Here is a 27174-nt window from a genome sequence, read left to right on the forward strand (position 1 = left end):
TCATTACATGAATAACACTAAATAAAATAAAGGTGATTATAACGAATGAAACCGCAAATATTACATAATGTAATATATTAATAATAATATAAATCACTTTTATAGAGGCTGTTTTCTATTTTCTACATGTGTTTACCATTTTTTTTATATTACAAATTCAATAGTTTATTATTATTTATTTATTTTAGAAACCATATGGTAATGATGAGCATGTTTTTACCTGTGACTATACCATGCTCTTACAGTTAAACTCAGTTAAAATGTCATTAGTGTAATTAAAGGATAATTCAGCAAAACAGCTTTAAAGCCTGGATCCCATGAATTAAAGACAAAGCTTTTTTCTCTTTAAATGTTATATGAACTTTTTAATAGATCTAATGAAATTTAACAAAATGTTATTTCAATGAGAGCCTCATGAAAGATGGATATATATCAGTGTCTTATATAAATTAGGTGTTATTATTGTTTTTAAAGGGGTACAGAATTTAATAGTAGTAAATTTACTCTAATGCATCCTAGCTCAAAATCAGTGCTTTATTGTCAAGTGCATTTATGTCTGACAAAAGTACAATATTAAGTTTGTTATCTGCATTTGCAGTAAATTCAATAATATCCATCATTATGTGTCCCTGTTTGATTTATTTACTCCATTTTAAGGCCCTAACCCCAGGAAAAACATTCAAAGGAAACTCATGGGCCGGATGGGCTGGGTTTGCCAGGGCCGAATTTTAGCCCCAGCCCAGCCCAGCCCAGCCCAGCCCCGCTCCGACCACACCCAAATTGCGCAATTCGGAACCGACTTAAATCAGTCAGTGCAAAACAAGCTGGGTCACAGACGGCAGAAACCGCTGAGAAGTTTCCACGAGAAGTTTCACAATACAACTACAGCGAAACTCAAACTCACCCAAAGGCTATAAATAAGTGTGCCCTTCTAGGATTATGGGGTCAGAACCAGCACGATAGAAAATAAGAGTAGACACAACACCTACAATTTGCTCCAAATCAAGTAAGTTCTATGAATTACATTGTATTTTTTAATTCTCTTAATCCTCTTAACTCTTAATTCTTAACCAATTTAGTTTATATTCCGGGAACATTCAAATGCGTTCAACAAATCAAAATGACAAAAGCCATCAATTGTTGTATGGTCTGTTTTTAAAGTTCTTATATTAAACGATTTCAACATTTCATCAAGTTCCATATTCACAGAACCCTGTGTATTTTTGACCCTTTTTTAATGCAACTGTACGTCCCCAACCTGCAAAAATGCGATTTACTGGTAGTAAGGTCCAGCTCCAGCAGGCGGTGTTGAATAGGAAGCGGAAGTGAAAGTGAAAGAACCCGTTGTTTCAAAAGTAACGTCGACCAATGAAACGCTTCGTTGTTTCACTTCCGTGGCCTGGTCCTTGGTGACGTTTTTGCGTCATTCTATCAAACGCGAAAGGCACGGTTTCTGCGAGAATTCACATGTCGATTAAAAAGAAAGACACTACGTCGCTCTTCGTAAGACGATGAAAGAAAATCTTAAACGAAACGTGGCGATGTTTTCTGCGCAGTTCTAGGGCAGGATTGTGTAACACATCTCATCGAGGGATCTTAGTATTATCGACTGCCTCTCGTCCAGGTAAATACATGGCTTCAAAGCAGACCTAACGTTATGCATTTATTAGTCTATTTATACATGGATGGATTCTATATGATTCACTGTTTGGGCTGGGCTGAAACATGTTTACATTAGTAAACGTCCAAATGTGTCACATTATGACATTAAACGCATGGTTTTAATTGACTCATTGTCATTATATTTGATCGTTTATTCTTTTTTCTTTTATGAAAGGCATATTCGGAATAATACATTCGTGGTCTTGTATAGAATTGTGTGTGAAAGGTACGCCATATGAAGGTGGAGCACGTTGTGGATTATGGCAGAATGAATCATCGTTATAATAGCGTAGATTTGATTTGAACATTGGGAGGGTTGTGACGCGTTTTAGTATCGTGGCATTCCCTCTTGTGCGGTTTATTTTATTTATTTGTTTAAAGTTAATTACTATAATTTATGAATCATGAATAACAGAATTCCCTGTTTTCGTAGAATACATGGATATTAAGTATTTTTTGTATTTCAAAGTGTCATGGGAATTCTAATTTCACATTTTTCTATTGACAATGCTCATGTCATACTCTTAACATATATGGTTTTCATTTAATCTTAATGCTTGTTTGTTTTCCATACATAATGATTTATATATATATATATATATATATGAATATGAGGCAGGATGTCCAGTACATTTAAATCTCCATTCTATTCAATTCTGTACTATTTAGAGTCAAGATGCCAGTGGACAGAATGAGAATGCGCCCCTGGTTGGAGCAACAGATTACCAGCGGGGAAATTCAAGGTCTTCTCTGGGTCGATGAGGTGAGAATGGAAATCTGACATCAAATTCTATTAAATTCAGTTTAAGTAGACAATGTGTCTCATGTGGCACTGTGCTTTTGCGAATACATTGTCAAATTACAATACATTGTAATTTTGAGCATGCTTGACATGTTAGTTAACTAAGTTGTACATGGATTGGGTAAAGCCTTGTTCAGACTAGTCTCAGACATCACGCCCATGGACTGTTGGCTGAACATGCATATGGCACACAAAATTGGAAACCCTTCAAGAAAGTCGTCTGATTGGTTGAATTCTGCAGGATTTCCAGGAGACGTGTTGCGTTCTTTAACAGTCTGCCTCGAAAAACAAAGATGCTGTGAGCCAAATGTGAAATGAATATGGAAGAAGCAATCCGTCTAGTTTACAACTGTGACAATGGCCACTTATCAGGTTCAACTAAACGCTGGATTAGTGAAGTATGTAAAGTTAGCGGCATAGACTCAGTTAGCGGTTTTACACACCAGTCTGTTATTGTAGGGACATCGATGTTACATTTTCACATGACGCAGAACAAAACAAACTTAGATTGGTTGCTTTACATGTCAGTCAGATCTGACGGCCTCTGGGTTGTCCTTGGCCAATGAAGAGCCCAGACTAGGGGTGGGAATCACAGGGTACCTCACAATACACGATACATGGCTCACGATACCGATATCACAGCAATTATGCGATTAATCAATATATTGCTAGACAATCCTATGTGATGCATCACAATATCTGTCTAACTATGAAAACAAAATGCCTGTGAAAAGGTTAAGTGTAGGTTTTCCAGACTTTGACGTGGCTGGGGCATCTATTATTTTACTCACACTGCTGTACGCCATCCTATTAAAAACCTCTTTTTCTTAGGCTAGTTAACAAATGTTCACGTTTTCCTCATTCACGTGTTGAGCGCCACCTCGAGGAGCCATGAAGTAGCGATGCTGGGAGCAGGGAAATCTATTTTGAGCGCCTTATTTTATTAATTAAAATATCTATAATTGGCGCCACACAGAGAAGGACAATGATATATTGCCCTATTGATATTTTGTCCCACCCCTAGTCCAGACATTCTGCAGTCAGTCTGAAGGTCTGGCTACGCGAGACTATGTTCAGACTGTCAGTCCAAATGCATTTTTTCTTTCAGATTTGATCCGATTGGAATCTGATCGCGAGCATGTTTATCAAGTGTGAAGGGCAAAAAAAATCACATGAAAACCGTTTCACGCCATATTTATATGTGGTTTGAAATCCTATTCAAATCTCATGTCTGGAAATCCGTTTCAGTCTGATCTCTCTGATCAGATTTATCATAGGCTTTTCTCCCTCACTTTCTCACCTCGTCAAAAAGTCAGACGTTGTTGCGGAACAAGGTTGCGTTGTTGTCAATGTGAAGATCACAGAAAATTGATGAGGTGTCTTCACTTCATTCACTGTGTGGCAGAGACGTCGCTCATGCCAGCCTCTGATTCGTTGTCGTTGATAAATTTGTAGATCAGCGCTGCAGCTACACATTGTCGTAAAGACAACATGGCAAACCCTTACTTGTTGTTTTTGGCATAGTCCTACCAACCCAACGTCAATGCCATGGAAACCAATGCAGATATTCCAGAAAACGAAAGCGAGCCATGAGACACACACAAATCAGATCTGAACAGTTGCGATACACAAACACAGTGTGGACAGTCAGTCATTTATATCAGATTCCAATCGAATACACAAATTATTTGGACTGACAGTGTGAACATAGTCTAATAGTAAACTATTAAAATGTTTCCATTAACAGGAGAAAAGGATATTTCAGATACCATGGATGCATGCAGCCAGACATGGATGGGATTTGGATAAGGATGCACCTTTATTTAAGAACTGGGCCATTCACACAGGTAACTGTTGACACAGCTGTTGTCAATTGTCTCGTAAGAATGATTCTGGGAAATTTGTCATTTCTGCAATAGGTTCACAATGCATTTGAGTTGATTCTGCATTTGCATACATCTTTTAATGCATTTCTGCCGGGGGGGATCATAGTGCTGGATCTACTGGCCTGTGACTCCATTTTGTTGTAGATTCAGTTATTACCCAATTATGTCTCATACAGGAAAGTATCGTCCAGGTATTGACAAACCAGATCCTAAGACATGGAAGGCAAATTTTCGCTGTGCAATGAATTCTCTGCCAGATATTGAGGAGGTGAAAGATAAAAGCATGAAGAAAGGAAGCAATGCCTTCAGAATGTACAGGATGCTTTCCTCATCCGAAAAAGCAGTTAAGAAAGGTAAGTTTGGTCATTAACTTAACATGATACGATTTAGTAAATTCCACCATGTACTTTATGCTCATACACTTACCATTAATGTAGAATTTCATCATTTTATTTTGATAAACAAATTCTTCTGATGATGTTTAAGATCCTCTAAATGCATATTGTCATCTTTTACAGGGAAGAAAAAGATGGACCTGGAGCAAAGAGTAAAGGTAGAAACACATTACTGTACATTTAAATAACAGTGCACACTACTAACCAAGTATTGCAAATGATCTCACACCTATCCTCAATTCTTTAGAAGGGTTTTCAGAAACGGAAAGCTGGCACTCCCAGAAAAATTAAAACGCTAAATGGACAGAGTGAGGCAGAGACTACGATAGAAACTACACCGGACAGCACTGTGCTATTTACGGGTAAATAACCACTTGTTATTTATTCTACCCTCAGATATCACAGCAATATTTATCTACAGTGTTTCCAGAACATATTTGGATATTTAAGCCTTACTTAAAATGTATGCATTTTATTGCAGTGATGCTAGAGCTCAGGACTAATTTTATTGACTTTTTAAAATATATATATAAATCAACTGGTCTCAATGTGATTTCTGACCACCAAAACTGGTCTCTGCCTTCAACAGTAGATCCATTGTTTTATACTTGCTTATTCATCAACAGAGCAGGAGAGCTCCCCTGAGCCCATGTCATCTGAGAGGGAGACGGCTGTAGCTGAACTACCTGATGTGTGTGCAGTTGTTGAGGTGGCAACAGAGAATGCAGAACCTGCGGTTTGCCCCACTGAAGTGTCTCTGCCTCTCCAGGACTCCCATGTGTCATCCTACAGTGGTAAGGTTCTTTCTTGCTATCTCTACTGTCTACTGTGTATTCTCCATAGGAGTCATAAATTACTTATTACATGTTATTGTTGGCCACAAACACAACTGCACATCATGGATTTTATTCTGTACTATACAGAGAGTGACACAGAGAGCACATACAGCGACGAAGACTTGGTACAGGTATGTATATTTTTAAATACAATTTAGACACTTCTTTTTTTTGTAACAGCCAGTTAAGCAAATACACTACCATTCAAAAGTTTGGGGTCGGTACCACTTTTTTTTTCTTATTCAGCAAAGGACACAGTAACTTGACCAAGCGACATTTCTATTAATAAAATAACCCAGATTTTTTTTCACGAATTCTACAAAAATATTTAGCAGCACAACTGTTTTCGTCATTGATAATAAGAAATGTTTTAAATCAGCATATTAAAATGATTTCTGAAGGATCAAGTGGCTGGAGCAATGGCTGCTGAAAACAGTTTTTTCTCAAATTCCATGTTTCCCATTTAAATCTTTCAGAATTTTAATCAAAAAGATGTCTAATCAATTGGATTCAAAAACTTAATTTTTTAAAAATGTTATCAATAATAGGGTCCAATGATTTTCTTTTTCAGATTTTCTGTTTTAATGTTTCTGTACTCAGTGTTTTTTAACTTAATAAACTAAAAATGTATTATCAAATAAATGTGGTAAAATGAATACACAAAACTTTAACAATTTAGTTAATCTTTTAAAATATCAAATGATATTTAAACAATTCCATTAATTTTTGTGACATTTTGACAGTGCTGCACAAGAGATTCAGATTAGTTTTAAATTAAAACATGGATGAAAAATTGTTATATTGTGTGATATTCCTTAAAAGATAATGCAGACACAAGCAGTCTTCATTTTAAAGTAGTCGTCTTTTTGCAAGTTAATATTCACAGATACTATGTCCACATCACATATTTGATTAGGTGTACAGCCCTACTTTTTCAAATGACACTATATTGCCAAAAGTATTGGGACACCCTTCCAAATCATTGAATTCAGATGTTCCAATCACATCCATGGACAAAGGTGTATAAAATCAAGCACTTAGGCATGCAGATGCTTCTACAAACATTTGTGAAAGAATGGGTCACTCTCAATTGGGAACAACAGCAACTCGGCCATATAAATCACAGAGCGGGGTCAGCGCATGCTGAGGCGCACAGTTCTCAGAAGTTGCCAACTGTCTGCAGAGTCAATAGCTACAGACCTCCAAACTTTGTGTGGTCTTCAGATTAGCTCATGGACAGTGCGTAGAGAGCATCATGGAATGGGTTACCATGGCCGAGCAGCTGCATCCAAGCCTTACATCAAGTACGATGCAAAGCGTCGGATGCAGTGGTGTAAAGCACGCCGCCACTGGACTGTAGAGCAGTGGAGACATGTTCTCTGGGGTGACGAATCACGAATGGCCCCTTCCTGATCCAACATGACTGCGCATCAGTGCACAAAGCAAGGTCCATAAAGACATGGATGAGCGAGTTTGGTGTGGAGGAACTTGACTGGCCTACACAGAGTGCTGATGAATGAGAGCGGAGACTGTGAGCCAGGCCTTCTCGTACAGCATCAATGCCTGACCTCACAAATGCGCTTCTAGAAGAATGGTCAAACATTCCCATAACACATTCCACATAAACCTTGTGGAAAGCCTTCCCAGAAGAGTTGAAGCTGTTATAGCTGCAAAGGGTGGGCCAACTCCATATTAAACCCTACAGATTAAGAATGGGATGTCACTAAAGTTCATGTGCATGTATGTAAAGGCAGGCGTCCCAAAACTTTTGGCAATATAGTGTACGTGACATTCCACATTATACAGTAAATTCTATTTTTATGACTGGATTCCGCGATTCTGTCTGCTTTTTCTGAATTGTTTAAGGCAATGAAAAGTTATTTAGATTAACTTCAAACTGGTGAGAGTTACATTCCATATTTGTTTCTTGCTTTCTAATCAAAGCAGCTTTTCAAAACAATGACTCTTAGTTATTGTTAATGTTATTAAAGTTATTTTATATTGTAATAATATTTTCATTGTGTTTTCACTTTTGATTAAATAAATGCAGCTTTGGTGAGCATAAGAGGCTTTTTTCAAAAACATAAAATAAAAATGCATACCCCAAACTTTTCAACTGAAGTGTACAGACATACAACAATAGAAACATTAATGTTCTCATCAAGCCACAGCCTATTTGTTTTGGGGTTTTTTTGTGCTAAGAGCGTTATTAACTTTCCCTTTCAGCTTCCTCAGGACCTGTCCATAAAAGCTTCACAAAGATCACCGTGTAGTTCTGTGTTAAGGACACCATCAGCAGATTTCTCACCAAACACATTTTTCACATCAGCGAAAACAAATTTCAGAGTGACCAGCTGCAGAGAGGACTCGCCCCTAATCGCTTATAACACTCCGCCATGGTTTCCCTGCCTGTTTAATTTCCAAAATGTCACAGACGTGCGACCCTCAAGCCCTGCCCACAAATCAGATCTCACCAACAGCCCAACTTCTCAGACAAGTGTGATGGCTAAAGCTGTGGACCTCTCTGTTGGAAAACACAAAACACTACAATGAAGACACTTGAAATGTACAACTTGCTGCTGTTCAGCCGATTAATTTACAGCCCAGAATTCAATATTAATCAAGTGCTATCAGGCATTTAAAACCTAATCAGTTATACTCGATCAACGCACTACCTCATTCTCACAATTGTATTAAATATGTAACTTGTAGCACTACCTCACAGATGCAGCTCTTGATCACAGAAGTCGTACGTGTAAGCTAGTAATAATGCAGCATTGGGAGCAGAACTAAGTGTAGAACGTAGAATATGCCTAGTATTAATTTCACATTTGAGCAACATGTCATACTTGTTGACCGCAGATGTAACAAAACAATCAAAAATGAAATGGAACAGGTACTGGAGATTAGCATTTATGTTTTTCTACAGTGTAGTACACTATTGAGATCAGTTTTCGAACTAAATTATTTTTTTTATGAATTTGGCATGTTTGTAAATTCAATAACAGAATTATTGAACTGCCTGGAGGCATCTCTCACATGTCAGTGGGACTACAAATACTTGAATAGAGTCACACAACTAATTACGAGTTGTGTATTAACTTGTCAAACCGTTTTCCTTTGTGTTTGGACAGTATCTTGTTTCAATGTAATGGAGATTTTGCTAATGTTTCTTGTATAAATTATTTTTTATACAACAGTCAATGTGCACAATGAAGAAATACAGCACAGATTTAAAAGCAAATATAAAAACAGGTTTTATTGTAGTGTCTTAATGATTAAAAAAATACACAATACAAAATCTTTTCAACATTCATTTGTTGTATGATGGACACTAAAACAGTGGTTTAAAAGTGTTAGTAGTGGTACTAGTTAAAAAGATGAATGTGCAGTAGAAAACAAATCCCTTTGGTTGCAGTATTTTGAGTTTACAATAGACGGAAGATAAGTGAAAATGCTTTATAACTCAGTGTGTGTGTGTGTGTGTGTGTGTGTGTGTGCGCGTGCAAGTTCATGCAGTGGCCTAATTTATAAATTGCATTGCTTTCATACTTCATGTCATTTGTTTTGTCTATGATTTCTTTTTTATACTGTACAAGGCTAGTGGTGTACAATTTAATGTTATAAATGGTGCTCTATTTATAACACAACTTTGTATATCTATAACAAGCTTATTATAATGCTCCTTGCTGAAGTCCAAGTATGTTTCACTGAATTAAGGACATATGACAACAATATAAAACATCTCAATTGAATGCAACTTCTATGAACACAATACAAGTCTGTGCCTTCTGATGATCTAAGATTGTATATTGTAAATCACAGTTAAAGCTCTGCTGTTACTTTTTTAATGTAGAGGTTATACTTAAGACCTGTGTACAGACTGGCTTTTAGACATTTACAAAAATGAAGAAATAGTTTAGAAAACTAACTGTAAAAAAGTAAAAAAAGTAACTGAGGTTGTAAAAAATAGGTTGTCCCCTTTTTTTTTTGTGAGGGGGTGGGATATTGAAATGATGGGCAATCCAGATGATGTCTGGATGATGTGAAGAGAAACGGTTTACTTCTCAAAGTATGGCAAATAAAAGAACTTGAATCCTCTTCGTCCCCTAACTGCACAGCTTATATAGATCACATGATACACTGAAACAAAAAAGGAAAGAGCAAGAGTTGTTGTTTTTTCTCTAGCATTTTTCTTTAAGCAATGCTGTTTATGTTAAAGAGGACCTATTATGCTTTTTTCCATTTTCAACTTGTGTAATGTTGCTGTTTGAGTATAAAAAAGGTCTGCAAAGTTACAAAGTCCAGTCCAAAGGAGTTATTCTCTATATCATTAAGCACTGAAACGCCTTGATTAATAGTCTTGAGTATTCTTTCGGGAACGTACAAATCACAATATTCCTCAGTTAAATAATTCCCATCCAACTGAGGGGACACTAAATTTTCAACTAAATATCCAAATAAATCTGATTAGTAAACTAAATTAACCACAAAATAAAGGGATGAGGCCTGGTTGAGTTACGCGAGTAGTGTTGAAACCATAGACTGTAAAAAAGATGTACGACGCACTCTCTTCCATCGTAGAAAATTGAAGCCAGTCAGCGCAGTAGTGAGCGTGAGGTGGAGTCGCGGTATCAAGGTCCCGCCCACACTCCAACAGAATCAAAACGCTACTGATTGTAGTACAACTGAAGTCTTGTTAAAATAAGGTAAATAAAACTACTAACCACATAGTTATATCCCGGGAAAAAAGCGTGTTTGGTGCCTCCGTTACTACTTCACTCGGAGAAGCTGTCATGACGTCACACCCATTTTATAGCATCAAATAACTAACTAAAACCAAACTTATTTAAAAAACTAAATCACACTCGAACTTACATCAGCGTTATAAAACATGCCTAAAATGACAGAAACCATCTTTGGAAAAAAAATCATTTTAAGTGTAATTTGATTGTGTAGTTTGGCTCACGTCCCATTTGTTTACATGGAGAGGGTGGGTTTTATGACCTATACTGCATCCAGCCACCTGGGGGCAATTAAAATGCTTTGGCTTCACTTTTCAGGGTGTGTGCAGCACACCCGAGTGGCAACCTTCTAGTCTCTCTCTTGAAGGCAACACGGAAGTGACTTAAACTGCAATTCCTCAACTGGCCTCTAGAGACTGGCTCCAAAAGGGAATCAGTTCCATATATCCCCCATGTTAAAATGCTCAACTTTACAGCATCAAAAAATATGTTTACAGCCTGGTACAACTTGGTCTAAATAGCTAATTTTGGCCTTCATGACAACTGTGAGGGGTGTGAATCATCCGTTTAAATTATATTAAGCCTTATGTTCTGCATAATTAAGTGCTTGACCACTTGAGTGACAGATGGATTGCCGCTTGTTGACCAATCACAACACACTGCTCCAGCCACCTAATCAGAGCACCTTGTGCTTTTCAGAAGGAGGGGCTTCTTAGAGACCAGAACTAAACAGTGTTACTGACAGACTTGGAAGAGAGGTACTGCAACAATGTAAAATACATGAAAAAACTTGTTTTTACATTCAAGAATGAAAACATTCTAGCAGACCCCAAAAAACAAAATCTAGACATTGTAAAAGGGCATAATAGGTCCTCTTTAAAGTCGGTTTCTTCCTCTGTATACACATTTTTTGGGTGCATTATTTCACAATTTATAAATCTATAATATATTATCTGAGGTCCAAAATTCATTACTGATATTCACACAGGCAAAGCTGACAAAGCGTATTTACAATATAAAAGCTTGTATTAAGAATACATTTAGATCTTACCACCAGGAATGAAGAGAAGAAATCCAGGAACGAAGAAAATTGCACTTGAAACACCTGAAAAGAGGCATCAATGCATGCGTTACATAATTTACTGGCCAAAACTGGCATGAAACCAACTGATGAGTTAGATGTCTGAAGGTGGTGTTGTCTTTGTTTTTAAGGCATAAAGAACACTGATTTTTTTTTTAACTGATATGCTCCACTTATAACTAGCTGAACAACTTTATGTGCTAAAGCAAACCTGCTCATGTCTCATCTGTATTTGCAACCAATGGCAACATGACAGGTCTTACCTGCGTGAGGGTTTAACTGTATGACAATTCCTGTAAAGATCAAAGCTGATAGGTAGGAGGCACAGGGAGGGGGACGATAGGGAGGAAGAAGAGATAATACATTTACTAAGCAGCTGACAATCACATCTGAATTTACCATCTGTGCTTAAGATCACAGTTGACAACAAGATAAACACTAACAGCACTTTACAAGTCAGACAGAAACAGCAGTTCCCAAACACCTTCCCCTTGAGATCTGTAGTACTTATTATGATCAAAGGACTTCGCAAAAGGTATGAAAGTCTCACCAACTCCAGTGATTAAGAGGAGGAATGAGGCAAGAACGACTCGTCTGTTCTTCTTCACTAGCGGATGAGATGTCCACCTGGGAACAAAGGTTGAGGAAAGGAAATGAATATCACAAACATTTAAATGAACAAGACCAGAGTCATTTTAGTTAATATCAGTTTAAAGTCTCATACATAAATACATAAAAAGAGGTTTTACAGTAATGTGTGTGTGTGTTACCCGCAGCAGTGAGCAGACAGCTGTGTGACTGAGCTGAGTGTGCTGAATGACCACTGAGAGCTGCAGTAGGACAGAGTAGCAGGATCACTGGAACACAGACAGACACTCGGCATGACATTTGGCTTTTTCAAGTACTTGTACATCAAAAAAAAAAAAAAAAAGTCATTTAGTTGGTCATTTAATGTCTGTTTGTAAATTGGTCACTTCTTGTTCTCTGATGAATATTGAGATGCTGAGCTAAACATTTAGCATTAGCCTAGGGCTAAAAAAAACAAACAAAAGTTGTGTGGTGATGACATCACAGCGTATGTATAGTTGCCTTTTTCTAAATCTGCCATTTCTAACGCAAACTACGGTCAGGGACAATTTCAATGCATCTTTGCAGATAAGCAAGCTTGCATATTTACCAATTATTAACTGGGATTAACATACCTTTTACATTTCTAAAATTGGGGGGAAATGTGTAAAATAGGTGATGTTTTCAGTAGTAATAGTAATATTTAAGTTTATTGCCATATCAGCTTCACAAGCTATTTCAAGGCACATACTGTTTCAGTATTCAATAAATACACATAATAAAATTCAACTTAGAGGGAAAAAAATATGAAACAATTTTGTTTATACATAAAGACTCTTAAAAAGATTCTTTAAACATATTCTGGGTCCATCTTATTCACCTTATTCCTGACGAGCCTACTGCGTTTTGAAATATAGGTGGCACTTACGGTTTGGGGAACTTCTATAGTTAAAAAGACTGAAATGAATCATCTCAAATCATACGGTTGTGCAACAAATAAAGCTTATCCGTCAATTTTCCTTCATATTTTATTTTCAGACATCATGAGAATAACGTAACGCTTGGTATTTTAACATGATGGTATAAAAAGAATATATATGGCAAGAGCTCTTTTCAGTCACAAATATATGTTGTCCTTTTTCATACTGTTACAGCGGAATACAAACAAAGGGGGAAAAATAAAATAATAACTATTTAATTTTTCCCCCTTTGTTTGTATTCCGCTGTAACAGTATGAAAAAGGACAACATATACCACACATTTGTGGTCTGTTCTCCTGATTTAATTTAGTATATATCCCATTAATAACTGAAATGTACAAAGAATCTCTATTTTTTTCTCTCTTTCCAATTGTAAATACAATTTATTATCTGTCAAAAGGACAGAAATCACTTAAACTTAAAGAAATCATGCAATGCTGAAGTTAATGAACATTTTTGATTTAGGCAACGTACGTTACATTATACAGATATATAAATATTACTACAGTGATATTTAACTGTGGAAAGAATCACGCTTTTTGGGTTATTCATGATCTTTTGAAAGTACCTTGTTGATGCTTTTATACTTTTAAATGTCCCATTAATGATCGATATTTGAAGGGTGAGTAGAATAATGTCATCACATTGTACCCAGTATAAAAAAAGGTATTACTGCGTTCATAAGAGCGAGCCTTTCACTGATTGTTTACAGCTTAACGGAAGTTACACCCATAATTCGTGCAAAGCATCATGGGTCATAGGAATAAGGTGGATAAAGTAGTAATATTTACGTTTTCCATCTTATAAAACAAATCGATCAACGTTTTGTCCTGATAAAAACTGTTGTTGTGTCATGATATTTGGGCAGACCAGAAATATATCCAGTACAAATTCAACAAGGAATCTGTAACATAATAAGATTTTTGGACTTTTCTTTATGCTCCTTTAATTAATACAATAAATATTTGTCATTGTTTGTGAGATGAATACTCCCTGCTTCAACGTTTTCTTACTCTGCAGTCTGTCCAAAATATTGGACATATACTTTAACAATCTAGCATTTAATAACGACAGTAGATGTAAATTACACACTGGTGAATATATCATCACTGGCAACTGCTGTTAATTGCGTCTGAGGGTTTTAATTAACGATTTATTATCAATGCATAATAATAAAATAAAACCTAAATCAACAAATTCTGGATTTACTTTTAATATTATTGCTTAATAACAATGTTCAAAAAAAAAAAAAAAAAAATCAACACTCTGGTGTGAACTGACAAACCTGATTTTGAAGAAGTTGTTGAAAGAAGAGTTCACAGTGCCACCTAAAGCATCTTCATTTTCCAGATTCTGTGGGAGAACACAAAATAAAGTCAGTCAGATTTGCCCGTAAAAGACTCTCAAAGAGAAAGGGACATACATGCAAACACCTGACCTGATATTTCAGATTACTGTGTTCAGGAGTGCCAGCTGATCCAGAAGGATGACTTTGTGTTTTGGCAAAAGAAAGAGGTCCAAATGTCATCTCTCCGCCACCGTCTTTCTCTCTCCCCTTCCATTCCCCCACATCCTCTCCAGGCACAACACCTTCCTCCTCCTCCCCCTCCAGGACGAATGCGTCATCAATTGTGAACTGTGTCCCCATAGCTACAGGCCCTCAGACATTGACTGGATGTTAACCGGCAAGCACTGTGAAGTTGATAAACACCATAGTTGAGTTACTGATCATCTACGCTCTGCCCTTTACATTTCTCATATTTCAGTGCATTGACTGCCCTATAAAACTCCTTTACAATGCACAATAATGAATTGTACATCTTTCTCTGTGAATCACTTCACAGCATGCCAACTTCCTAATTTCTATAAACAGCAAACACTATGAAGAGCAAACAACATTATCTTCTTTAGATTAAAGCTGCTCACTGTGACTAATGTACAGACCCATTTCAGTGATTGGTCTACAAAATTGTATAACTTTAGTAAGCACAGCAAAGAAAAGTGTTTTTCCTCTATTACGAGAAAGTATACAACGACCTTTTTGGATTTTTTCTATGATAACAACACTTTGTTTTTATTATGTATTTCACTTTTTTTTCCTTTTATTCCAGCACAAGACGTTATTTGATTGAATCAGTCGTATTTACAGATGTTAAATCTGCATTTGATAAGGCAAATATAGATTTAGATGTGGAATAAAATCCCGAGTACGACATATTATTTGCCCTTAGGAAGCATGTGACTGACACACTCTTCCGCTTGTTCTTAACAACAGAATGTTTGTATCCACCCAAAATAATCTAATGATACAGATTTCGTCTTAAAGAAAAGCTCGTTACATGTATCACGCGTATAATTACATGTCTCAATAATAATGTAAGTTTAAAATCATTTGAGAATATCAATTGCAGAATTGCCAATGCTAATCTAATGAGAAGGTTTGCTTGAATATTTAAACAACCCAACATCCCGTTATAAAGAGCAACAATAGCGCTAAATTAAAAGGGAAGAATCCTCTACTCACTGTCCATTACTGTTGATCCTCGTCAGTTACACATAGTTCTGTCTGTCATGGTCCTTAGATCACTTCAGAGGAATACAAGGTTAGTAAATCAGTTTAAATTGATTGTTTACTAGCCGGCGGAAAACTTTAACCTAAACTTTGTTAGTAACAGCTGCTTCTTTTTTGTGGGTCGACGCTAAACAGACAAAAGTATCAGTGGTCTCTCTAGCGACACCTGGAGGACTGGAGGGTGCAACAAATATCATGGTCGTTGTCCATAAGAACATGAGGATTTTTTTCTCTTTTACAGAGCAATGAGGAATTTATGTTTTTAGATATTTTTGTTATCATTAGTAATCATTATAAATAATATAAATTAAATTGTAAATATATGTTTAATAATCAAATATTGTAAGAAATAAAATTTATTTGAAGAAATTCATTGAAATCAAACAAATCTTGATGGGTGACTGTTGAAAAGCAGTTATATATTACAGTCCCAATATATTTCTGTGTATCTAAACTGATGAGTGAACTTATCAAATCCTTCATAAATCATTCATAATGCATTCTGGTGTAATTCGTCCCTATTTAATGCAACACTTTATGTAATAAAAGATTTGTGTAGCCTACACAGAAATTTGCTCTGTTTAAGGCTCAAGTATAAGGCCCAGTGTCTTTTTTTTCCGTTCTATACATGTGTAAATTAGGACATCACATTTTTTCTTTTGTTATGGTTCTAGTGGTCAGGAAGCAACTGTGTGGGCACATGTTTATCTCTATGATAATAGAGACAGTTGGGTGATGAAGTTAATAATGAACTTTTCAGACACGTTGCAGATAGGCTTATCTGTGAAGAGTATGTTGTCTATACATTATGCAATGCCACTGAAAAGAATACCACAGTCTTTGAAATATTTGTTTACCATAGGCCTATTTTAAGTTATAAATGCTGTGACTTTAAACGTCTCAAATGTGTCACTGCATTAAAATAAATAAATAATAATAATAATAATCTGTCTATCAGATTCTGCTCATTGATGTGTCACATAGCCTATCTAGCGGTTTATGTGTATGATTCAAATCAGCACATTTGACAAAATGTTGTTGTACCTTTTTAAATTAAATAACAAATCTTGAATCTTTGCGCCATCGAACCGTAATCTACAGTCTGTTCTATAAATTGTTTTACGCTAGTTTGCCACTAGATGGTGGCAAAATACAACATACAGAAACTCGACCACTTGAATTTGCTTTCCTGTCTCATCCAGTAAAAGCAGATAGATTTATTAATGATTCCGTTTTACAGGGATCCATGAAGTTCATCCACGAAGCCCTGAAATTTCATTAATCATATTCAATTAAGATTCAATGATTTGTTATGTTTAACTTGTAAAACAACAATTGGAAATGGAATGTATCAGTAAACCAATTATTAGGTTACATTAAACCTGTTACAGTAGGTTACAAAAATACATGAAAGAGCATGAGCTCTGCTTACAATCGTAGAGGAAAAGGTTCAATATTATGACCTTAAAAGTTTAAAAGCCAGGTTCATATATACAGCTCTTTTATGGGTTCCCATAATGGGGTCATTTTATGGATTAAGTTTTAATTAATTCATTTGTTTTCATTGATTTTTCAATTTAATTAAAATGTATGAACTAAACAGCTCATAAACACTTTATCATAAGAAAAAATTTAAATAACCTGTTAAACTAATATGTAGGCTAACACTTAACAATACGGTCACACTTCACAATAAGGTTTCATTAGATAACTTAATTAACATTAACTAAGAATGAACAATACTTGTTAGTTTAATGTTAGTTTACTAGTACATTATTAAAATCAAATGTTACATTTGTTAACATTAGTTAATGCACAGTGAACTAACATTAACAATGAACAGCTGGATTTTTATTGACTAACATTAACAAAGATTAATAAATACTGTTTTGTATTGTATTGCTCGTTGTTTGTTCATGTTAATTCATCAAATGAGACCTAAAAGTGTTACCATTATTTCTTCTAAAAAATTGTATAAAATATTACAGAAATGTGCTGCTTAGTTAATATTAACCAACATTTAGAATAAAATACTTACAGCTAATGTTATAAATATTAGACATTCCACAGGTTTCAAGACACAAGAAATTTTAAAACATATAACCAAACATGTTATTTTATTGTCTGAAAAAGTAACACAATCTCCCAACTGGGTTTATCACATACACTACCACAACGATGAAACACCATTACTACACAAATAGGGACTTCTTTTCAAATATTATAGACATTACAAAAAGATCCCTCATATCTTTCAGTTTTCTTTTGAAGTTATACTAAGCATGGCAGATTGATTTCATTTACAGTATGATACTGTACACTGTCACCATTTAGAAACAATGTTGTCTGACGTGGTTCTAAAATCCATAATGTTAAGGGAAGACATTTCATGGTCATTTTTATTTCATATGAAATATTTTACAATATAAACAAAGCATCCGTCTTGGATGGACTTAACAGCAACCAGAGGCCAGGCATTTCAGTGCAAACATGTTTTTTACAAGGCAGTCTTGGCTGCATTACTCCCTTTTGTCTATCAAAAACTAACGCGATTTAAAAATAAAAATAAAGTGTGTGGTTGGGTTCGGGGGAGATTACCAGATGACGGAGGGGTTTGAAATTAAAACTAAATTTCACAAAATGTGACACATACCCAAACTGCATCCTGTGACAAAGGATGTGTTTGTATTAATGTCCATCAGAAACCATTCAAAAGTGATTCAAGTTATGCAGAGGTGTATTTGTCACCAAACTGAAATCTACTTCTGGACTTAAATCATTGTTTTAAGTAAAGTTCTGTTAAACATTTTTCGAGAAATAATCTATTTATAGAGCTGACGTTATGAGGTGCTCGCTCTGTCTAATGTGGCTCTCTGATGTACATCTGTGATGTCTAGCAATGATATAAAATTACCATTTAATATATGAGGCTCTTGTCTTTCCACAATCTTCATCCCACCTCCAACTACAGGGTCTAAGAGGCTGTTTGGACCCTAACCAGTCCTCTCAAATATTAGGTGGGAAACTGAAAACAATACTATTGTAATCAGTAATGCCAATTTCCAGAAAGTAGAAGGCATATGAACAATTTTGATTTGGGCTAAACGTTTAGGATTTGGAGGATGCCTGACATGATTCATTTGAATATATTCTAGGCCCTATATCGGTTGAGGTGCTTGTTTACAAAACAGAATGTAGTCCCTTGATTTCTGTCCAGATGCATTTTCAACAAACTAGAGTTGAATGGTTACTCACTGGGCTTGAAATCGTGAAGCAAATATTCATGTAAAAGGGGCAGCAGAGAACTGAAACCAGAGGGAAACATAACATTGGGAATGTTTTGTAGAGGTGGTGCTAGACAGATTTATACACAACTTGCAAATAAGCAAAAGACACTTCTGTCAAAAACTGAGAAAAATTGAGTTGAAATTACAGCACTTAATACTGATTACTTTAGAATAAGTCCTCTTAGTTACAATGTCCGCCGCTCCTTGTCAACATTCACAGAGAAGAGGCTGATAGCGCTGTGTTCCACAGGCAAAGAATCCAAATCTGTACACGTCCCTACCTTGTTGTTACACAGGTGGTGGAGGTAGCTAGTTATGTGCATGTATGTGGGGTTTAGGGTAGTTTGCATGGCTGATTGCAGGTGTGTCTGTGTGGATAATAGTCGGGTGGGAGGGAGCGAGCTGAAAGTGGTTAACAAGAAGTCCCACAGGAGGATATCCACCTGAACACTTAAAGCAATGAAACTGTGGAGGGTATGGGAAAAGAAGCAAATAAAAGATAAAAAGGGAGGATCACCACATAATAGCACCAATGGATGTGACATGAGCTCTGATCCTTTCCCCAAATCTCACCGAGTCACTGCCGGAAGGGACCGTTAGTTCTGGTGCATTGAGATGGCACGCCAAACAGTTAAAGCCATAGTCCAAATGTTCAAAGAAAGTATTTTAATGTTTAATTCAATCTTGAAAAAGGGGCCTTTGCTCGTGGATCTGAGCCTTACTGTATATAACACAGGCAGGTCCAAATCTAATGTATGAATCTATGTTCATCTCTGACATTTGATAGGAGTGGAGCAAATTATTTGTACATACTTTCACTGAATCAGTTGTTCCAACCTAAAAAGAAGCATTTATTGAAATAAGGTTGAGAATATTGTGAATATACATAGCCTATAATGTGTTGGCTGGGGCAAAATTTGTAACCATGTCATCTGTTGACCATATTTTGCATTTAGGTCAGGGACATGGCTCGAGTAATGATCAAAACCAGCTCAATTCCCAAGGAAAACAAAGTTAAAAAAAGTAAAACACCATAGTGGTCTGGATTCAACTCAAGTAAGAACATTTTTCAAAATAAAGGTTTTATCAGAGCAGCAAAAGGGCCAAGTCTCTGAATCCCACTGGCCCAAAAGGAAGAGAACTGTATGACCTTTCCTCGGAGTGTTTTGGATGTACTGGACACAACACACCCGCCATTGTGATTCCCAACATCCTCCTCCTTTCGTGACAACAAATAGAGCCATCAAGCTACACAGAAGACGAGCATGTTTCCAAACCAACAATGACATCCACAAGTGTCCAGGTTCATGAGACTTGGTATCGGATTCACACTGGCATAAAACACACACCTGTTTTTATTTCAAAAGGGAATTAACAGAATAAAAATAATCTACATCTGAATTAAACTTAGACAAAAATGAAATTAAAATCATTTATATTTTTGTCTACCGAGAATGTGTTTTATTCCCTTGAAAAACAAAGACTGGTGAAACGATCCACAGAAACATGATTACAGACTAACTGATGCTTAACCTCTTCTTAGGAGAGTTAACTGTTCATGACCTGAGATTAAATATTAACTTTAATGAAACTAGTGTAACGTTGCATACAAAGTAATTGTATGCGCAATAAGTTTGGGTAAAACGAACAAACAAAAAAAACATAGTCCTTTTTTCTAAAAAAACAATTCTTTAATTTCAGAACGAGAATTTCCACTAATTCAGTCTATGTACTTTTTTTAATAAGCATATGAATATGATTCTTATTGTTTCACCAATGCAGCTAACAGTGTTATGAGAAATGAGTTTATTTTTAGGAATATTATACAACTTCATGATTTAAATGTTGCTCAGATGAGAGCTTTTATGCCTCATTTTTTAAACTTGTACTGCATACCAATATCACAAATCTTTAATACCTTTGACCAGCACATCAGCATCTATTTCTTAATGCGTGCAAACGTAATCCATTGGCTGGATGATCTAGTCTGTGACTGACAAAATATACTCTTGAAAACAAAACATTGTTAAATTACCAGTTACTTCAAGCCTATTTTGAAAACAACGGTTGATTCCGACTGCAGAATTTCCTGATTAATTGCTTGTGAAGGTAAATCCTATGATGAGACATTTCCTTTTCCGTTTTTGCCCTTTTCTCTTCTTTTGCAGTGACCTTTGATGCTGTGGGAACAGTCTCTGGAAGCCATGCCTGTGGGTTTAACAGTCCCCATGTAGTCGAGGTGCTTGATGGAGGGAGTCACCCAACCTCCTGCACTTAGGCACCCCAACATTGCAGATCACCCTGACCCTACGTCAACCCAGATGGACCCATGTCAGACGCTGGTGATGGAGGCAAGGCAGTTGGGGGATTTCTGCAGTTTCTCAGGTTGCGTGGTAGGGGGCTCTGGGATTGCACGGAAGCTGAATGGGGGGCCGATGCTGGTGGTACCCATGTGGCCTGGACTCAGGGCCGGATTCTGTCGCCGGTTACTCTCCACGATGCTTGAGGTGTTGGACGCCAGACTCTCCCGTGTGCTGAGAAAATGGTAGATGTGGGAAAATGGCCAGAGAAGAAGAAATGGAAAGAAAAAAAGAGTGGGGTTTAAGACAAGATAACTGATTATTTAAGTCCTCAAAAAGAGAAAATGCACGACCTCACCCTATATGGTTTTACTCTGGTTTGCGGGATTGTTTATCTGCACAAAAATGTTCTAGATCTTTAGATGGTATGACAAGAATAACGTGTTCATGCTAAACCCAACTAAACAAGAAGCACTGAGCGCCAACCATAAGAAAGCAATATATAATATATAAGAATAAATATTTTTACATGTTTTCACAGAAAACAAAAGGAGAAAGTTTTCTCTGCTCTTACAATAGGCAGATATTGATGCTTACACAATTCAAAAAGCACACAAAGCACCAAAGTATTATAAAAGAGGTCCATATGATAGTGTTGTGGGAAACGGACTGTAATTTAAATCTTTATTCACTGAAAATCTACACAATCACTCTCCAAGGTGAAGCATGAGAGAAGTCTTATTCATAACTGAATATTTATTTTGAGTCAGGTCTAATTTAGCAATGCTTTTATATGCTTTTGTGTCTTGTTTTCTGAGGCATGAAACTCCAGTCCCCATTCACTGTAATTATATGAAAAATAGCAATGAAACAGCTAATTTTGAGTGAGCCAAACAAGTATGGTGACACATTTTGGGGGAGAAACTATTCCTTTAAATACACAGGTTAAACTCAGATAGGATGTATTTAACATCAGTACTGCATAGGAAAAAAGTGCATAGTTGTAGTTTTTTTGCATGTCCCACTCCATGTAATTGCATTACTACCACACATAAAATCCCAAACTAAATTGTGTCTATGCACAAGAGCTATGCTGGTGTTTTTCCAGGAGCTGTGGAATGACATCATCACTAATGTGATGAGTCATCCAGAAAATAGTGAATGATTTTCTGTGTGTGTGTGTGTGTGTGTGTGTGTGTATGTGTGTGTGTGTGTGTGTGTGTGTGTGTGTGTGTGTGTGTGTGTGTGTGTGTGTGTGTGTGTGTGTGTGTGTGTGTGTGTGTGTGTGAAGGGGCTGCTGGGGGTCTTAAAATGAGAGACTTGTAGAATTTTGTCTCGTAAGCTTTTTGGGACTATTAATTCAGGCATACAGACTAAGCTTATGGAGTGGACAGAGCACAGTCACATTGCAACTCTCAGATAAAAGGTATTTTTGTGTGTGTGTGTGTGTGTGTGTGTGTGGGAGTGCCGAAATAGCTCCATCGCTATGTATATTTAAGGCCCTTTACTTTTATCATCAATATGGAACTGATCATATAAAGGTGTATTGCATTACACACATTTTCAAAACATTACAAATTGAATGCAAAGTTTAGTTTAGAGAGGCTTTCTATGAGATTTTCAGTATAGAGCATACTTTCAAGAATTGACATATCAGTCAAAGAATGAGGTCAGAATGTCATTATTAGGTCAAAAGAGAGTGCATCTAAAACACAAACTTGCACTATACTGTGAGAAAAACAATATTTTGGCAGATAATTATCAGTACCTGTACCAGTTTACAGTCATTTCCTTCAACCATAAAACACAATGCAATGTGGAATTCAAAATATTGGCAAAACACCTGTGAAAAACCAATTCAGAAATGTCCTTCATTTTAACATGGTACATTGCCCTTTATTTTATGTGCATTTCTTAGAGTGTATTGTAGGCAGCACATGTGGAGAACATGTAGGCTCTCTCAGTTATTCTACTCCTGCCATATCCCTCTGAATGAGTCATACAGACACAAGGGGTCTATTTTTAGCAGCTGAAAAAAGTCCTCACCCTCTCACTCATAAAAGGCTTGCTAACACATACAAAGCCCTGGGAAACCCACTTAAAGGCTGTCTGTGCTGGTTTGTGGCCTTGACAAAGGAAAGGGGATAAACCATGCTATACACCTCAGTATAAGATGGGATACTAAATTATATGGGCCCTATGGCAGCTATGTGCATCAAATTAAACATTTCATAGGTGCCGCCTAGTGAAAAATAACATATAACAAAACATATATAAAATGTCATATGAAAAACACCAGACATTAGACATAAACACCAGACTATGTCAGAAAAGAAAAGGTGTTTCTGACACATTAGCAATTTATATTATATTTATATTATTAATTAGTTTAATCTTATGACTTTGGTAGAAAGATTCCTTTGGCATTGGGGGGGGGGGGTGGTCAGGTTTGGAAGCAGAACAGAAGAATGGCTTGATCCACTAAACACTTGTTCACGATCAATAATGTTCATTCAAATATGGGTTTTCAATTGTGGAATCTTCTGACTATGGAGTGAGTACTTACCGAGGGGAGTTAAACCCACTGTCTACAGTCACACTACTGCTGTCCATGCTGTCCAGCCTTGCCGAGTGAGCAGTCTTCTGGCTGTTATTGTTCTCGCTCTCCTTAGGGCTAAGCAGAGTCAAGTTGTTCTCAAACTTCCGCTGTAAATCCCGCTCTTTCTCCCGTTCTAGCAACCACTGCATGGTCCCACCACCTCCGCCACCATCTCCGGCCCCTGCCCGCCCCTTTGTTTCTGTCGGGGCAGCCTCTTTATGGGAGGCCTCCTCTACCTCCTCCTCATCGTCATCATCTGACACGTTGTAATAGTCAAAAGCAGCTTCAGATGTGGAGGGAGCACCCTGTTCTGTGCCTGTAGGTGCCGGGGCAGAAGCAGACAAAGGGGTGGAGTTAGGTGGCTGTTGGGTCTCCAGAGTGTCAAGGACCTCGGATGATTTCATATGCGGAGTCTTACGCAAAGTGCCTGACTTTGAGTAGCCACTGTCCACATAGCTCACAGTCAAAACATTGTGTGGCGGTTTGAACAAAGTGTCCTTACTGAAAATCTCTTTCCTCTTGTCCACCCCGCCACCAGTGCTACCGCTACCTCCCCCGCCCCCTGGGTCAGTGTTGTGTTGGTGCTGTATCAAACGTCCATTGGGCATAGGCTCAGGTGTCTGGCTTGGTGTGGGTTTGCCAGAACCGTTGTGCCCCTTGGTGGAGGAGTCCTCTTTATACTCCAAGGGGTGAGGAGAGGTGAGGTGCGGTGTCTGCCGGTCAGCTGGAGAGCCCTTGTGGATTCCGTCAGATGGGGTTAAAGTGTCATGGTCAGATTTGCCCAGAGGCAGCGGGGCAGTAAGGATTGTTTCATTCGATGTATTGCACTGAAAGTAGTCATCAGCCAAAGGCTTTGGCGACAGGGCCTTCAGGTCACTGTAGGCTGGGAGGCTGTCCCTGCTCTTGTTCCGTTCTAGAGGGCTACAGAGCCTCGATTCATCCAAACTCATTTTGCCTATATCAAGTACAGACATTTCAGAGCTAAACTTGACAGCAGAAAACATGATGCATGAGTAGTGCGGGGCCTTTTGAGAGGAGGCCCTTAGCGTCCCATCGTCAGTATAGTATCGGCTTCTGTCATCGGGACTGCGGTCGTAATCCTCAGCTGTGCCAAGCGTGGAGCTCCCACCTCCCAACGGGCCCTTGGAGTTGTCCATAGAACGTGATCGCTCTTTAGCCTTATCGGGCCGCTCATTGCGTGACTTGCGGTCCTGAGTGTGGCTGTGGCTCCGGTGCACTCTAGAATGTGACGTCCCACGCGAAGGCTCAGGGAAAGGCATCTCTGTCCGCCTCTTTGCAAGTTCCCCCGAAACATCCCACTCCGGGGTGACAGGAAAGTGTGACTCAGCAATGTTGGGGTTGCTGTGGACAAGATAGGCACCACCGCTTCTGCGTTCCACCGTGTACATTCCCTCTCTTGGCGAGCGTACCAGAGAATGGCTGAAAAAACGGTAGTCCCTCTCCAGGCTGACTGCGGGCAGGTCCAGATTGGAGCCCTCTGAGGGGTCTCCCCGAGAAGCTCGCGTCTTGCTGTGCGAACGCGACTTCCCGTGTGGCATGCGCCGGTGACCTCGGCTGCGCCGACTGCGGGCACTGTGCTGTGCGGAAGAGCTGGCCTTGCAGCGCTGAGCTCGTTCCTCTTCCAGCCGCTTCATGACAGCTGTGTGACGGGCCACGTTCTCCACTGTCAGGTCTGGGTTGATACGGCGGATGATCTCAATCTCCACCTCACGAGGGATCGCTGCGGCTGACGGTGTGTCCTCGTCCCTCAAGGGCCATTCCTCTGGAGGGAACTGTGCTGAAAAGGTGGCCAGCTGTTTGGTCTTGTCCTTTTTGAAGCTTAAGCGGAACAGCTTCAGCCCAAACTTCTTAGACTGCCTCTCACTGCTGCCCCCACCACTGCCCTCCTTCTTCTTGGTTAGTGTGTCTGTCTTGTAAGAGAAGGTGGCGGTCATGCTCTTGCTCTTGTCGTTGGGGTCAGGTGGGTGCTGAATGGCAGGTGGAGGGGGTGGGGGTTGTGGGTATGAAGGGGGATCTCCTTTGGGTTCTTTTGGGGATTTCCTTTGAATTGTGGAGGTATGAATGCTGGGCACCTCATCGCGGTAGGCATTATAAGAGTCGCAGTGGTTCTTAGGGTTAGGCCTTTCTCGTACACAGCCAGAGGTGGAGGGAGTAATGGTTCCAGATTGTGGTGATGTGCATTGCTGTTGAGGTGGCGGCTGTTGCTGCTGCTGTTGTTGCTGTTGAAGCTGCTGCTGCTGCTGTTGTTGTTGCTGCTGCTGCTGCTGTCGCTCTGGATGCCGCTCGTCCAGGTGGTACCACTTGCTGTTGGTGCGTATGAGGGACGGGGTGATGAAGTAGGTCTGTGGAGTAACAATGAAGTAACCTTCTGGCGTGGGGTAGATCTTCCTCTCCCGTACCAACATGTTCAGTGTGTGCCGCAGGATCTCTGGACTCGGAGTGGGTACACCTGAAGAAAATACAACCATATGTAAATTTCATCATAATTTTCATAGTGCAAACTAAATGTAAGTGCTGAAACAATGTTTTCTATTTGGCTAACATTTGTGATATGATAATAATAAATCTTCAATCAATACCAATTAATTTTTCAAAGGAATAGCTCAACAGGCAAACACTAAAATGCGGAGTGGGGAAAAAAAGTTTGGGGGGTGGGGGGGTGCAGATTAGTGGGTTCATGTAGATGTCAGCATTATCCAAAACAGCTCTGACGTGCCATTAACCCGGAGCAGGTGTGATCACACAAATAACTACAGAAGCCCAATCAAAAGAAGAGCATTGGTTGCTGATTTATGTCACCACCAATCCTAACACATCAGCCATTACCTCATCTTTCATCATCACGTCTGTAAGACCCTCAATGTAATAACAAGACAAAAACTGCCATTGTGTGACTTACCAAAGGGGTCCTCCGTCATATGATTAACTCATACGATGATAGTTTAAAAAATACAAAATAATAATAATAATATTAAATAAAAATAATAAAATCTTAATCTGTGAGAAACTACCAAAACAATTACCAACAGTTTTAAGTAGTGTAGATATTTTCCTTTTTATATTTTATATTTCACATCAGTGGTCCAAAGACCATATTTTGAGAACCACTGTTATGTACTTTGTCTTTTGCTTTTTAATTTTTTAAAATCCTATTTATAAAAATATATTTATATACAATTAAAATGGATCAAAAGCACTCAAAGACAGATTTGTGACATGACTCAGTAATGTGGACATTTCTTTGAGTTAACGTGTATAAACCAAGTAAACATCGTCTGTATCTCACAGACAAGGAGCACCAACATGGGTGGACTGCACTACAGGGTACACGGTGTCCTCGCTGCACTCAAGTCTTCACTTCACCCAAATCAGCTTTTCAACACTCTCAATCACAGAAACACACACACACAACGGATAAAGGAGCAGATAAGCTGTAACTAG

The 27174-nt window shown here is 38.1% G+C and overlaps 3 protein-coding genes across 4 annotated transcripts in view; 1 reads left to right on the forward strand and 2 right to left on the reverse strand.

Moving 5' to 3' along the window:
* Positions 1-782: 782 nt before the first annotated feature.
* On the forward strand, positions 783-9681 carry irf2a (interferon regulatory factor 2a). 2 transcript variants are annotated; one of them, XM_079812238.1, is made up of 9 exons: positions 783-1006; positions 2332-2425; positions 4212-4311; positions 4527-4703; positions 4869-4903; positions 4993-5107; positions 5372-5539; positions 5669-5712; positions 7808-8861. In XM_079812238.1, the coding sequence occupies exons 2-9, from the start codon at positions 2339-2341 to the stop codon at positions 8132-8134; spliced, it is 1053 nt and encodes a 350-aa protein (XP_079668364.1). In that variant the 5' UTR covers positions 783-1006; positions 2332-2338; the 3' UTR covers positions 8135-8861. The 2 variants fall into 2 exon arrangements, with proteins under 2 accessions (XP_079668364.1, XP_079668363.1); XM_079812237.1 differs by lacking the exon at positions 783-1006 and adding an exon at positions 1397-1624 and having other exon boundaries at positions 7808-9681.
* tmem134 (transmembrane protein 134) lies at positions 8817-15702 on the reverse strand. Its single transcript, XM_079812239.1, has 8 exons — positions 15479-15702; positions 14393-14646; positions 14240-14307; positions 12178-12264; positions 11958-12034; positions 11671-11715; positions 11378-11431; positions 8817-9724 (listed from the first exon to the last, which is right to left on the reverse strand). The coding sequence occupies exons 2-8, from the start codon at positions 14600-14602 to the stop codon at positions 9642-9644; spliced, it is 624 nt and encodes a 207-aa protein (XP_079668365.1). The 5' UTR covers positions 14603-14646; positions 15479-15702; the 3' UTR covers positions 8817-9641.
* Positions 15703-17627: 1925 nt separating this feature from the next.
* stox2a (storkhead box 2a) overlaps positions 17628-27174 on the reverse strand; it is a 67701-nt gene continuing 58154 nt past the window's right edge. The window contains exons 3-4 of the mRNA XM_079813090.1: positions 23680-26182; positions 17628-21347 (exon numbers count right to left, since the gene is read on the reverse strand). Of these exons, the coding sequence (XP_079669216.1) occupies positions 21146-21347; positions 23680-26182 (2705 nt within the window). The 3' untranslated portion in view covers positions 17628-21145. The remainder of the gene's footprint in view (positions 21348-23679; positions 26183-27174) is intronic.

The sequence above is a fragment of the Gobio gobio genome, assembly GCF_949357685.1.
Source record: "Gobio gobio genome assembly, chromosome: 3".
Taxonomy (NCBI): domain Eukaryota; kingdom Metazoa; phylum Chordata; class Actinopteri; order Cypriniformes; family Gobionidae; genus Gobio; species Gobio gobio.

What these genes read in the sequence shown, in the direction of transcription:
- irf2a (XM_079812238.1), top strand. Translation starts at nt 2,339, where the DNA reads ATGCCAGTGGACAGAATGAGAATGCGCCCCTGGTTGGAGCAACAGATT. An exon ending in CGAAAAAGCAGTTAAGAAAG is followed by an intron (nt 4,704 to 4,868) that starts GTAAGTTTGGTC and finishes CATCTTTTACAG; the next exon opens with GGAAGAAAAAGATGGACCTG. An exon ending in ACCTGGAGCAAAGAGTAAAG is followed by an intron (nt 4,904 to 4,992) that starts GTAGAAACACAT and finishes TCAATTCTTTAG; the next exon opens with AAGGGTTTTCAGAAACGGAA.
- tmem134 (XM_079812239.1), bottom strand. Translation starts at nt 14,602, where the DNA reads ATGGGGACACAGTTCACAATTGATGACGCATTCGTCCTGGAGGGGGAG. An exon ending in ACAGTAATCTGAAATATCAG is followed by an intron (nt 14,308 to 14,392) that starts GTCAGGTGTTTG and finishes GTTCTCCCACAG; the next exon opens with AATCTGGAAAATGAAGATGC. An exon ending in TCTTCTCTTCATTCCTGGTG is followed by an intron (nt 9,725 to 11,377) that starts GTAAGATCTAAA and finishes TTTTTGTTTCAG; the next exon opens with TGTATCATGTGATCTATATA.